This window comes from Lepidochelys olivacea (genome assembly GCF_965140295.1).
Source record: "Lepidochelys olivacea isolate rLepOli2 genome assembly, chromosome: 17".
Classification (NCBI taxonomy): domain Eukaryota; kingdom Metazoa; phylum Chordata; order Testudines; family Cheloniidae; genus Lepidochelys; species Lepidochelys olivacea.
The window spans coordinates 18893830-18908450 of NC_140427.1; the positions used below are offsets into that span (position 1 = coordinate 18893830).

Genomic DNA, 14621 nt, shown 5'->3' on the forward strand with positions numbered 1-14621 from the left:
GGCGCAGAATTCCAATACAGTGCTGGTGGAATTAGAAAAGATAAGCAAACAGGATTTGTCTTGGCAATGGTACCCACTGCCAGTTACGGCTTATCTCATGAATGCTGCCAGTATTGTGAACAGTTTAGGTAGGGCTCCTTGTTGCTCCTCAGTTTTCATATCATTTACACAGCAGAATAGCTTAAATCAAATAAGAAAAGAAGCATGTGGCAAGATCATTCTGTTGCAATTATGCAAGATGTCTGTCTTTGAGAACTTTAATGTGATTTCTAGCTCTTCTAGTAAAATCATGCAACGATGCATTCAAAACTGTTTTGTTGAAATTACTAGATTTAGACAGAGGTTCAAATGTTACCTTTAGAGATGGGCACAACCAGCAAAATTCTTATTAGGATTTCATACACACCAAAGCTCAGGACCTTCGAAATCTGCAGAATTCGTTTCAGCCAGCCTCTTGTTAGTTTTTATTTCAAAGCCATTGTGTAAATTTGCATATCTTTTTTTAAAGTAAGTATGGCACAATCAACAAGTCAGAAGAAAATTGAAGGCTTTGAGCTAGAATTTTTCCTAACAGCCATTGTAATGGGCAAATGGAGTGCAAAGCTGGTGGATATGGAAAACAAAGATACTCAGTCAATCTAGAATCTGATAATATGCCTCCGTCTCAAGCTAGCTTCTCATAAACAATAACAGCTTCAAATCTCTATCTTTTGCCTCTTCAGATCCTCCCAGGAAAGTACAAGATTTTTCAGTAATATTCTATTTCCAGCTACATAATATTTCATCCTTGTCAGGCTGAGTCGACAGGTAAAGACCATTCTTGCTCCAGACAGCACTAACATAGAGAATGACAAGTTTCAGGAGGTGTTGATATTTTGTTCAGGTTGCTGGTTGAGTGCATAAGATTGTCCAGTTGTTTCAGTTCATCACCACCCTTAACAAAAAGTGCTGGAAGTACTGAGAGCCCTAGTAATTCAGACTGAGTTGTACCTGTCAAGTATGCTAGAGGCCACCAAACTTGAGAATGAACAGTACAGTTGAGAATTCTAGTTTTCCCAGGACTTTAGCTTATTTGTGCCATTATCTCTTGCAGTATGTTCACTTGAAGTTGAACAGTCAATGAAAGCTCACTTATCTTAAACTGGTTCAATGCATATGAGAGCCTGAAGGGTTACAGTGAGTTCTGTTAAATGTGGCAACATACCGAAAATAAAACATGGGTATTCTTTTGTTCTAGCTGAAAGCTTAAGACATAGGCATTCTAACCCACTAACACAGGTTATTCTATGTACTGTGTGAAGTTAAAGATGACCTGCATAGACACAAAAAGGGGGTTGTGCCTCTTTTTTATTTTTAGTGATGATATTCGAAGCCTGAAAAGAGGCCTATTAAGAGGAAGTGTGGATTGTTCTAATTTTCGTTGTCTTTTACATTAGAAACTCAAGCTGTGTCTACTGTTTTCCTGGAAGACACTCTGTGGATGACTGGAGAATCAGTAGAATTATGACATGGCCAGTACCAAGGAGTGAAACCTGAGCAACTGAGAGAACCCTTTTTCACTCCATTTAAAATTCAGCCAGTTGAGGGCAGGGGTGGGTATTTTCCTTATTAAAAAAACTAACAATTTAACTCAAGCATCTGAAGAATATTTAGAAGGAAAGTTCCGATAAGGATTGAGAGAGCTTCCATTCGAGTCCTCTGGTCTGCCTAAAAACATGGAAGTCAAAAGTTCAATATTCTTGATGTTTCCAAGATTTGGAAACAAGCAGAGGGGAAAAAATATCTTTTCGGGGCTCTTTTGTACATCAAAAAATCCCACTGGCCCAAAAAATAAAATGCAAAATTAATGTTTCCTTTGCATGTAAACTTTGAGGCATGTACTTCTACTGACAGGGTCCCCTAAGCCACTGGAAAATGAACAAAAGGATGTTTTGAATTTCTTCTAGCTGGGCAGGCAATATTGTCTTGTGGTCCGAGCTGGAAAGTGGGAGTTAGGAGATCTGGCTTCTGTTTCCAGTTCTGCTGCTGATTCACTGTGTTTCATTGGGCACTGTTGTGCCTCAGTTTCCCCATCCATAAAATGGCGATAATGATACTGACCCACACGGTAACACACTTTGAGATCCCCAGATAAAAGATGCTGTACAAGTGCAAAATAATGTTGATTCATTTCTCATCCCTCTTACTTTGATGCTTTTATACTGCCGCTGAATGTGTCCAAGTAAAGATTCCTCAAATGTATTAAACTAATTTAGTTCTTGAGTCTGAATTAACAGTTAGCAAATCCAAAGTTCAACTGGCACCTAGACATTTAGCTGATTGTCCGACCCATCCCCATTTGAGGGCCCCTGTCTCTGAGCCCTCCATGGCCATCTCTCTTCATTCCATGACAGGCTTAGCAAAACTTTGTAGTCCCTTTCTGACACTTTCCCCAAGATGCTACAAGCACACAGTACCCAGTGAAACCTCTAGCAAACTTCCAGCTCTCTGTGCTCCTCCTCCCTCTACCACCCTCTCTAGTCAGTGCTATAATGGATTGCTTTATGAGTGCTACATTTCCCCATGCACAGGATTAAGATTAAAGGAAACATTTCCCTTTCCCTGGACTTGCCATCCTCTACAGGCCAATCTTGCAAGGTGCAGAGCGCTTCTACCTGCACTCATATCAATGGGGCCAGTCCTGCTTCTGTTGGGGTTAATGGCTGCTTTGCCACTGACATCTGTGGGTACAGGATTGGGGCCAGTGGACATTAAATGGTGCTGAGCATACTGCAGAATTGGGCCCTAATATTTTTTTTTAGGGAAGAGGTTTTGTTTCCAAATATTTTGTATCTGGAAATATTCCTTTGAATATACAGTAGTGAATTCCAGGGCTCTCCCAAGTGCAAGCACTCTGAAGAGTAGAGAGTAACCCTCTCACATTTCTTAAGAAACAGCACCCTCTAGGGGGCTGTAGTTCTATTACAACTGTACAGATACTGCTGTTTGCTGATCATTTATACTGTATCTTTATATATAAAAGTTCTCAGCCCCTGCCCTAAAACGCTGGAGTGTTGTGTCATGGATTTCGAACATAGATGCAGCAAAAAGAAATAACTGGATTGTGCCTGCCATACATATCTATTTGTCCCTGTAAATATGCTCCGATCTTCTGCAGCCACCTGCTGTGTAAGTAGCGTTTGAGACGGTCAATAATAATAGTTGGCACTAATACAGCAGCTTGTGTGAAATGATCTCTCTGATTCACACGCCATTCCTCCTCACAATACCTCTGGGGGGTAGGGAAAGCACTGTTGGCATTTCACAGATGAGGAATACAATCATGCAGAAAAGGAAGGGGACCTCCAAGCCCAGGAAGTGAGTTAGTTTCAGAGCTTAGGCTAGGAGCTAGGTCTCCTAATTCCCAGTCTTGTGCTCTAATCTTTTGTCATCTTTGTTTATGCTGATAAATTATCTTTGAATTGCAGGTTTTTAAAAAAAAATCCAGGCCATGATGATTGGTAAGCAGTAGGAGTGCAGGGAATTCTGCCCTTCTGGATCACTGGGCTTTGTGGGAATAGTGTGGCACTAGCAAGTCTGAACTTTCATAAGTTGCAGATTCTAACAAGCTCAAAATCTCACTGTAAGACACAGTCAAACCCAGCAGATTTCACCTGGTTTTATGTCAAAAGCACATACCCTGCATGGTTTCAATGGGGAATCTACATCAGCCCAGACTCAAGCTAAAGGGTCCCAAACCACAGCCAACCTTTCAAGACTTCGTTTCAGGTTTGTAGTGAAGCTCCAAACCAGCAGAGGTTTGCATGCGATTTGGGCTTTTGCTGTAAACGCTTTGCATGACTCAAAATGACACCTGGATGACTGCAAAGAGGTGCTTAAGGACCTCTAAGAGTCTGCCCTGGCTTTCCAAGCACAGCTTCTTCACTTGGAATCTAAGCATCTCTTACTATCCAACTTTTGATAAATGAGCATTTTTCCTCCCAACTGTTTGGAATTTTAGGCAAGAGATGGTTACTCACCCTGTGCAGTTGCTGAGATTCTTCGAGATGTGTCCTCCTGCGGGGGTCCCAGTGCCATTGATCAGAGATTTTCGGTAGCAGTGTCTGTCTGGGTCACACGCGCACAGTGATCATCTCGCAGCACCGTTGGTGCCTCATCTAACGTGCACAAGATCCGACACCCTCAGTTCCTTCTCAACCATCCTTGGCCTGAGACAGAGCACTGTAGCAGTGTCAATGAGAACCTAGGAAAAATAATTAGGAATAGTTAGAATTAATTAGTGACATTTAAGTTTTAGTTCGTTAATAGTTAGTTTCTCATCTTTTTTCCTTCTTTAAAAAAAAACACAACTAATTATTAGGTGCATCATCAGTGCGGGACTCTACCAGCTGTTAATTAAGCTTTCACCCAGCTGAAAATTCATATCCTGTGGGCTTGATCCTATAGCCTTCACTGAGGCTAATGAAAGTTTTGCCTGTATGAAAACTGCAGGATTCAAATCTATATACCTTAGCAGAGTTTTTGATAAGGTCTCCTACAGTATTCTTGCCAGCAAGTTAAAGAAATGTGGATTGGATGAATGGACTATAAGGTAGATAGAAAGCTGGCTAGATTGTCAGGCTCAATGGGTAGTGATCAACAGCTCGATGTCTAGTTGGCAGCTGGTATCGAGCAGAGTGACCCAGGGGTCAGTTCTGGGGCCGGTTTTGTTCAACATCTTTATTAATGATCTGGATGATGGGATGGATTGCACTCTTAGCAAGTTCACGGATGATACTAAGCTGGGGAGAGAGGTAGATATGCTGGAGGGTAGGGATAGGGTCCAGAGTGACCTGGACAAATTGGAGGATTGGGCTAAAAGAAATCTGATGAGGTTCAACAAGGACAAGTGCAGAGTCCTGCACTTAGGAAGGAAGAATCCCATGCACCGCTACAGACTAGGGACCGAATGGCTCAGCAGCAGTTCTGCAGAAAAGGACCTGGGGATTACATTGGACAAGAAGCTGGATATGAGTCAGCAGTGTGCCCTTGTTGCCAAGAAGGCCAATGGCATATTGGGCTGCATTAGTAGGAGCACTGCCAGCAGATCAAGGGAAGTGATCATTCCCCTCTATTCGGCATTGGTGAGGACACATCTGGAGTATTGTGTCCAGTTTTGGGCCCCTCCCTACAGAAAGGATGTGGACAAATGGGAGGGAGTCCAGTGGAGGGCAATGAAAATGATCAGGGGGCTGGGGCACACCACTTACGAGGGGAGGCTGAGGGAACTGGGCTTGTTTAGTCTGCAGAAGAGAAGAGTGAGGGGGGATTTGATAGCAGCCTTCAACTACCTGAAGGGGGATTCCAAAGAGGATGGTGCTCGGCTGTTCTCAGTGGTGGCAGATGACAGAACAAGGAGTAATGGTCTCAAGTTACAGTGGGGGAGGTCTAGGTTGGACATTAGGAAACACTGTTTCACTAGGGAAAAAAAAGGAGTACTTGTGGCACGTTACAGACTATTTCACTAGGAGGGTGGTGAAGCACTGGAATGGGTTCCCTAGGGAGGTGGTGGAATCTCCTTCCTTAGAAGATTTTAAGGCCCAGCTTGATAAAGCCCTGGCTGGGATGATTTAGTTGGGGATTGGTCCTACTTTGAGCAGGGGCTTGGACTAGGTGACCTCCTGAGGTCTCTTCCAACCCTAATCTTCTATGATTCTATACCTCTAGTATATTGTTTTTTACTAAGCTTAAACAGCTGGAGAGCTGGATTTTCCTAATACCAAGAGACATAGATGGAGTCCATAAGTGGTAGGTACATGATCGTATCGAAAGAGAAATTCATTTGTAGTGCAGCAGGCCCTAATTCTTTCTTAGTAAATTGAAGACGCATTGATTTAATGATATTCTCTGTGTGTGTAGAGATGTATATAGCTATGACATTAGTGATGAACAGGGACTTTCATTCTAAGTTCCTAGTTTTGGTCATCTAGAGATTGTTTCTTGCATAGAAAAATGCTTGTCATGTTTTAAGGTGTGATTTTATTCAGAAAACATCCTAAAATTGGCACATTCTTACTATTGACTCTTACTTACTGGCTTTGTGTACCAGTCAGATCTGCTTGGTCAACTAACTTTAGGAACGAAAATAAGCTTTTATTGATGCTTATTCCTGGCAGCCCTGCAGAGCCAGCCCAGCACAGAAATGGGGAGCTTGTATACATCAGCAGTATTGGTTGGCAAGTTCCAATCGGTGACACGTGTGGAAACCCCCTGTACACAGTGTTGTTTTCCAGGCTTGACACAGGGCAACCATTTAACCTGCAGCTGCTTTAACTGGTTACAGTCAGTAAGAAAGACCCTAGCCTGACTCTCAGATCCCTGGCTAAGTTTTGTTGTTACTTGTGAACTGAGCGCATTTGATCTGGAAACACTGAGAGATGAAAAATGCGAAGCCCCACTCTGCCATTTTCACAGCCTCACTTTCAGAACTGCATGTGGGTGATTTTGTTCGTTTTGCTCAGGAATCTCAAAATCATTTTCATCTTAGACACATAATAGGGATGGGTCTGAACCAGAATGCCACATCCAAACCCTCCTCCAGAACTGTGCGGAAGTTCTGATCAGGTTCCATGCATTACAGTGGAGGAGCCTGTCTACTTAGCCTAAATTAAGCCCTTAATGTGTTTTGCCAGTGGAATAAGCTACTTGAGCAATACTGACAGAAATTCTCACCTGAGAGCAGACAGTCCTGAGCACATGCAGGAAGTTATTTTGCTGAGCTTCCACTGTATTGAGTTCCAGAGCCCCAGATATAATGCACAAGCCCTGGCTCTTGCAAATGGGATGTTGTGCAGCTCTTAGGCTAAATGCCTTTTATAGCCCCTGCCATTCATAACTGAACTCAGATGGCCACTGTGCAAGACCAAAACAAGGCTGCGTTGCCCCAGTTCATTGTGCCCAGTATGTGGTTGTGGCTGGGTGTGTAGCATGCATTGGGAACCTCTGCAGAAAGCTATTCGGCAGCACTGTTATCAATCGTTTACACAGCACCGGCACCCGAAGGATCTGTATGGGTAGGTTCCTCCCTCGTAAGCCTGTAGAATCCAAAGGGACTAACAGGACAATGCAACAGGGTTGCTAGTACATCATTTAGGGTTCTGGGTCTCATGATGTAAAACCTTCCTTCTTCCCCACAGCATGGTCTGTTTTTTGAAATGAGAGGTGGAGGAGAGTGCTGGCCATTCAGAAAGCTACAGAACTTTCTGTACCCTTCAGAAATAACAATGACAGAGAATCAGGCAACACATGGGAGTAGATAATCTGAAATCAGATCAATGAAATGAATGTACAGGGATGGTCAGTTCACAGGAACAGATGATTCTATCTGCAGCACTCGGTCGAAAGCTGTGTCAGGTGTGGTAGAGTACAGCCCCAGGATGAAACCTGGTTACCTGAGGAGGCTCCTGACACCATGTTAGGCAGCTGAATTTGCATATTTCTTCTAGAGCAGCAGATGCTGCATGCATCAGACCAAAGGGGAGCTGGGTGGGATGAAAAGAGAGTTAGGTCGAGGCCCTCCATGCTGACCAACCAGTTTCGCTGGCTTTCTTTTTCAGCACGCTGTGCTGAGCTGCAGGTCCAGTTCACTGAAGCCGTTTCTACTGTTGCTGATCAGAAAGAGCTCATCACCAACCTGGAGCGTGACCTCAGCACTATCCAGTCCATGTCTTCAATGCGTCGCCCTGATGCTGAGGTAATTCCAAAGGTTTCCTTCCAGTTGCTGACCCATTGATTACAAAAGCTTTATTTGCATTCAGTTCCTTTTCCTCTCCCCCACTTCTCTGCCTTCCAGCCCTTCTCCTTCCCCTTCTACTATTCCAGATACCGTACATCCCTCAAAATCTTCTCCATCATCCCACTCCCATCATCCTTAAAAACCTCTGTGCTACTCCAAGCTAGGCTCTCAGTTCTTCATTCTCTCTGCTGAGTTAACTGATCTATAAAAATATTTCCTGCTCTAGTTTCCCTAGGCCCCAGAATTCATCTCTGCCTCCTTACCCCCAACTCTAGAGTGTTCCCATTCCTCACAAGAGTTGAGGGCCACCACGAGGACCGTGGAGGGGTTGGCAAACCTTCTGAGAAGGATTTCAGCAATGATGGGGAAGCCTGTTGGGAAAACAGAAAGGAGGAATTTAAACCAAAATTTATCCTAACATTAAGAAAAGGTTCAGGTTTGAGATTTGGACAGAGGTGCCTTTTTCCTTGTTCGGCCCACCCTTATTGGGCTTGACACGTTAGAGCCATGTTTGCTCTCCTGATTTCCATTCTGATGTTTTCCTCACCCCAGACTCCAGTTCTCCCTGAGCTCTCTCAGATGCTTCTGGCGTCTGTTGTTTCAGAGTCTGCCTGCATTCTGCTTCTTTGCACATTTATATTCAGGCCTTTTAGGTGTGTTGAAACTTCATGCTGCTGGCTGGACTGAAGCACTGGGTACAGCCAACCGGAGTCAATGCAATGAAAATGTCCCTGGGGCAGGATATCAGAACTTTGACCATTGTCATTTCCACAGTTCAGCCCACGAATTTCATAATGTGTAGCCCTCGTTCCCAGAATATGGGAAAGCATAATCTTAAAACCACCACCAAAGAACCTGGTATGGGCCACAAGTGGGACAGGAGAATGCGTTTGATGAACTATTGCTCTGATCGGGTGTGGGGCTTCCTCACCTTCAGACCTGTGCTACTCACCTACACTAAGAGTTCCTATTCACATCTGATTTCTCCACCCAGGGTGCTGCTGTTCACAGTCTAGAGACGATTCCAGACCCCATTAAGGAAGCTACAGCCCTCTTTTATGGTAAGAGCCCGGACTGAGTCCAGGTCGTGCTTTGCTGTTTGGTAGCTGTGTGTTCCAGGGAGTTCAGCACAGACACTGGGGCTTTACATACTATCTATGGAGTCCATACACCAGACACTGAACTTGCTGAGTACCTAACTGGGTTGCATTTGTAAGTAGTAAGTTAACCATGCAAGGGAAGCAGCTGTGTTATGGGAGATCCAGTTGAAGGGTGTGCTGAGGTTTGCTGAGGCACTCTACTGCGGACAGCTGGTGGGGATTCTCCGTTACCTTAATGGTCAGGACCTGTGCTTTCAGAGCTGAAGAATCCATTCTATCCTGACGCTCAAGGTGGCCATGGTGTGCAACATAACAGCCATTCATTCCGAAGTAGGCACGGACATTTTATTAAACTCTCCTTGGGCCTGGTTTTCAGGAGTGTTGAGCACCTCCATCTCCTGTTAGCTTCTGGGAGATCATCTCTCAAAATCAACCCTTGTTAGCCATTGTTCCTCAGCAAGTTCCGCCATCCTTTTGTTGCAGAAGAGATTCACCTGCATGCAGAGGTTCATTCCCACCCTGTCACTAATTTATTGTAGCAGATTTGTCTTGTTGAAGAACAAATGCTGACAGTCTTGGGAAGGGGTTTAACCAAGAATACTTGCTTGCTTGGTTTTCACTGTGCAGAGTCGCTGACTGTTGCTTCTTCTGATATTTTCTCCCTAAAGTACAGCCCTAGACAATACAGCAGATCAGCTTCCCCCTGTAGCCGCTCCACTGTTCCTTTCACATACCCGTAGAATTCAGACGGAAACTAAAATCCCCCGCGCTTCCACATTTGATCATTCCACAGCGAATCCCCTCCAGAGCCAGAGAGCTAAATGTTTCCTTTACATTTGCTGTTTGCTGCAAGGGCTGTGGGAGAAAATGAATCAAATAAATGATGACTGTTGGCTCCACTGGAAAAGAACCCGTTTCCTTTCCTTTTTGTTTAGAAAGGTTTTTAAGTAGAATGATAAACAATTTCATGGCAACGGTTCCACCAAGCAAAAACAACCTGAAGCCACCCATCCTGCTGCTATGAATAGCTCCACTGTGTAGACTTCGCTGCCTTCTAGGACATATTTATCTTCTGCTGTTCTTTGTAAACCCCTAGAGATGCCTGACCGCATTCACAAGGCCAGTGGCGGGGACAGCCATCCAGTGGGGTTACGTACTCATGAGAGTTCTGACCCCAGTCACAGCCAGGCATGTTCCAGGCAGCTTCATGATGCAGTTCCCAGTCCCCGGCGTAGGAAATAAATAATTGTTTTAGCCCAGCAAGCAACCAATGAATTTTTGAAGAGCGATGAAACAGAGGCACTTTGTTAGGCTATGGTGAAAAAAATAAAGTGATTGGCACCATTTCACAGGCTTTAGAAAGGGACAGAGAAGGGGCTGAAGAGACCTTTGCCAGTGTCTCCACTACTGCAAAACCTGCCCCAGGAGGGGAGTCAGTGCAGCCCAGAAAGTGGGAAAGATTCACTGGATAGGGAGTGTGACCAGCCCAGCCAGGGATTGCTGGGAACCAGCACGTTGTGAGCAGGTGCTGCGGGCAAGTGACAGTGCCTTCTCTCCTAACAGGGGCAATGGGGTTGCCTTGGGGAACATTTCCCCCTAAGGTGTGTAGAGATTAGTTGGCCCCAGACGATAGGGATAATAACACCTACCGCCTGGGGAGAGTTAAGTTTTGATTAATTACTAGAGCTGGGCAGGGAACAGTAATTCCCTTTCCCAGAGGATTTTTAATGTTCAAAATTTGGTTTCATTCCAATTTGCAATGGAAAAAAAATATTCAAAGTTCTCCGGGAAATGGAATTACCATTCTCCACCCAGCTCTACTGGGAGTCCCGGCTCCAGGTCTGCCTGGGGGGCTTCCCAGGAGCAGGGCACCCTAAGAGCCTGAGAGCCGGGGCTGCTGGGGACTGGGGCAGGGCAGCTGATAGGAAACTGGGCAGGTTTTTATTGGAACCCTGCCAGTTTCCAAAGGAATTTTGTAAAAATTGAACAATCTCTGCAAAACATTTCAATTTCAGTGAATTGGCGAATTCTGAGAGAAAAAAACGTTTTGTCTAAGTTTTTCCATCCAGCTGCATTAAATAGCCATCAGTGAAGTCCTTTGAACCGTCCGGTGGAGGGTGCCATAGAAGTGCCATGTGTTATTTATCTTCCTTGAATGTCTGCTGACTGAGGATGGTCTCTCACGGTTAGCTCTGCTTCCTAGGTTATCCTCAATCATCTCCCAGCACTCCACTTCCTGAGGGGCAGATGGATTCCCTGCTGTCCATCATCTCTAGTCAGAGGGAACGCTTCCGTACAAGGAACCAAGAATTAGAAGCGGTATGTTAGGCTGCTTACAAAGACCTGACTTTGGAATGCTGGACCTGGGTTCTATCCCTGTCTCTGCCACTGGTCTGCTGGGTGACCTTGGGCAAGTCACAGCCCCTCTCTGCCCCAGTGTCCCCATCTGTAGAACGGGGATAATGATACTGACCTCCTTTGTAAAACACTTGGAGATCTACTGATGACAAGTGCTACATAAGAGCTAGGGATTAATATTATGGTAAAAAGACACTCCCAGCCATGCATTTCTGGGCAGTTATTGCACTTCTTAGGGTTGAAGTCCATTAGGACTGTGTTGAACCCCAAGCTAGAGTAGTTCTCTCTCCCTATTTTTGTTTACAGTCATTCATTTTGATGTGTGGTTGGAGGGACCCTCCTTTGAGGTAAACCCTTTGCTGATTGTATCTGTTCTTTGTCTCTGCTGTCCTCAGCCCAGCAACTTACACAGTGCTTGGGAGGGGGTTTTATTTCTGCCACAGGACAAGTTAGGTCACCATTTCCCTTCCCAAAGAATCTGCAAACCCTGGGCCCCCAGCTAGGAGCATTTGTTCTGTGTGTTGCAGGAGAACCGCATGATGCAGCACACAATGCAGGCTCTCCAAAGTGAACTGGACAACATGAGAGCTGATAATATCAAGCTATATGAAAAGATCAAGTTCCTTCAGAGCTACCCTGGCCGGGTGAGTGCAGAGCCTGTCTCCATCTCAGCTGTTGTCCCTTGGAGGCTAATGCTTCCCCATTCTGGGAGATCCACTGCACATACTGGGGAACTGGAAAATACATGTAACTGTCTTTGTTCATTTGCAAAGGACTAAGTCGGTTAGGATGACACTGAATCTTTTCACTCAAACCTGCTTAACCGATGCCTAAAACCACCATCAGACCACAGTAATTGCCTATCCTGGCTGTCCAGTTCCTAGGCTTTGGGTAGTCCAAACTTTCCATGATTGGGGACACCTATATAATGCCATAATACTATCTGTAGGTCACCTTATCCTTTTTGTGTGGAGTAGCTTGATAGAAAGTTGCCCCTATAAATCCTACATGCAAGACTCAGAATTATACAAATTGGAGATGGAAAAGATCTACAATATCAGGCCACTTGGGCCATCTCCCTGCTGCTTCAGGATTGTCCTCTACACCTTAGGTCACAAACACACACACCCCATCTCCCTCCTGTATAATTGCTAATGTCTGGTTTTAAACATCTCACTAATGGAGCTACCCTCTGAGGCCAAGAGTTGGCCTTTCCTGCCAGAAGGTGCCAATGCAATATGCTTTGGTGTTCACACACTTGTTCTCCACCTGCAGGGTCATAGTTGCTCCTGACTGGCCTGGCACCAAGGAGTTAAAACAAATAACTCCTGAAATTATTCAGAGTCTGAGAAATAATTCAGACGGTGTCAAAAAGTGACTCACTCTTGCGTCCCACCGCATGTAAGAGTTGTACTGAGGAATTTAACAAAGAGATTTATGTGGCACGTGTTCCCTATCACAGAACAATATGCTCATTCAACTCACTGATCTCCGGAACTGTGGAGTGGCGACCTCTGAGATTACAGTTCGTGACAAAAGGCTTTGTTCCCTGTGCATTAGTCACCAGTTTTCTGCGCTTTCCCCTGCACGCTACGTCAGAGTGGCAACTGATTTCCGTTCTTCATATGCAATTGCAAGTAATGACGGGTGACAGACAGAGAGAGAATCACCCCTCTCCTGCTATCCTGAACTAGAAACTCTGTAGTGCCTCTTACTGAACCCCTTCTGGCCAGCAGGGAGAGCTCCTCTCCTTCCCAAGGTGCTAGCCACTGACCTTTCCTAGTACAGAATGTACCAGCAATCCTGTGGGTCTGTCATACTCAAAAGTGGAGAGGCTAAAGCACGTAACAAGAGAGAATAAGCCTCTCAGTAATACACAAACATAAAACAAATGCGTAAAGGTGTACACGGCCACACAATACTCCAACATAGCTGCTCAAGCAATATTCAACCATCATCTCCCCTCCTTGTTGCTTGCTAGAATGTCTGATGTATGAGGACTTTCTCCCTTGGCACACAGGTGGGATTTTAATACGCACAAATCTCCCTCCATGCCAGTGGTCAAAGAGACCCTCTCACAACTGTTAAGAAAACTGCGTAAGCTCACATTTGAAGAGCTTTTCATTGTACCTGTGTCTTCAAGCTGCAATGTCCAGTTATGTCCAAACCTTATGTGATAGCTCTAAAATGAAACTAGATACACTGTAGGAAAGCTGTCCTAAAAATCCGCTTCCTGTCCTGACCTGCTGGGTGGTGGTGGTCTCTGCTGTGCTACAGATGCTGTGTTTCACCCCAGAGGTGGCTGCATTTCAGTAGTGGGTGAACTGAATCCATTTTATAGATCAATATCTTTAGATTTCTTTGGGATCCTTCTGAGGAAGGTTCTATATATATTAAAGACCTAACCCTGGGCATCTCTTCTTCTTCTCATAAGGGACGAACTGGGTTGGGCCTTATGCTGTTATGTTTACTTTTCCTATTAAAATGGAAGAGTGTATCTCTGTATTTACTACACCAGAATATCATCCTCATTGTACAAGGAGCACTGTATCATGTACAGCAAACCACCATGGAGGGTGACCACATAGAGAACCTAATGAGACATGTGACTGGTTAAAAATAATAATCAAAGACCATAAAATAAGGCATGCATATAATGAATGCATGAGCCCTAAACTGGGACCTAATCTAAGCCAAGGACTCTGAGATGCAGTGGCCTTTGTATCATATTCCAGAGAATAGGGGCATATTCACTAAAGTTTATTCAACTTGGGATTTACCCTGCTGAGAAGGAACCACAAGATCATGGCTGGATGACTGGGCAGAACAACAAGGAACATGTAGTAATGAGACTTGAAAGACATCTTAAAGGTCAACATCATAATTTTAAAATCGTGATGATGACAAAGACATTGCAGAGATGGAAAAATAGGGGACAGCTGGCTAACAGCAGCATTGTAAATATGATGCACCCTCATAATTAAAGCTTGAGGCAGGCAGATATGGAATCATAAGACACCAATGCATAAATAGAACAAGTTGACAGAGCACCAAACTCCAGCACCCTAGGGGATTCTACATTTTTTAGTTGCTGTGTTTTAAGCCTACTTAAACCCCCAGTGGCAAAGAAACAAGTGGGAAAATCCAAAAGCAAGAGCAGCAAATGGGACCCAAGCATGAAAAGTTAGCACCAAATCAGTAAATCTGCACATACCAATTCTTGGAAATTATTATCCATTCAGACATGCCGTGAGATCCAATGCATTGTACTGACTCTGTGTCCACACTATGCACTGTTTGTATGAGCTAAAACGCTTTGGAGGAGGTCATTGTTTTACCCGAGTACATCCAATGTTGTCAAGGAATTTGGGGAGGAATCAGTAAGTGGG

The 14621-nt window shown here is 44.5% G+C and overlaps 1 protein-coding gene and 1 long non-coding RNA gene across 3 annotated transcripts in view; one reads left to right on the forward strand and one right to left on the reverse strand.

The window, feature by feature from the left end:
• Window positions 1-14621, forward strand: part of CUX1 (cut like homeobox 1) — a 406407-nt gene that overhangs the window by 367473 nt on the left and 24313 nt on the right. The window contains exons 15-18 of the mRNA XM_084651152.1: window positions 7596-7732; window positions 8769-8835; window positions 11078-11193; window positions 11760-11876. Of these exons, the coding sequence (XP_084507278.1) occupies window positions 7596-7732; window positions 8769-8835; window positions 11078-11193; window positions 11760-11876 (437 nt within the window). The remainder of the gene's footprint in view (window positions 1-7595; window positions 7733-8768; window positions 8836-11077; window positions 11194-11759; window positions 11877-14621) is intronic.
• Window positions 1-14621, reverse strand: part of LOC311532579 — a 114705-nt gene that overhangs the window by 19559 nt on the left and 80525 nt on the right. For both annotated transcript variants that reach the window (XR_014714410.1, XR_014714411.1), the window contains exon 4: window positions 4020-4243. This is a non-coding gene — a long non-coding RNA (uncharacterized lncRNA). The remainder of the gene's footprint in view (window positions 1-4019; window positions 4244-14621) is intronic.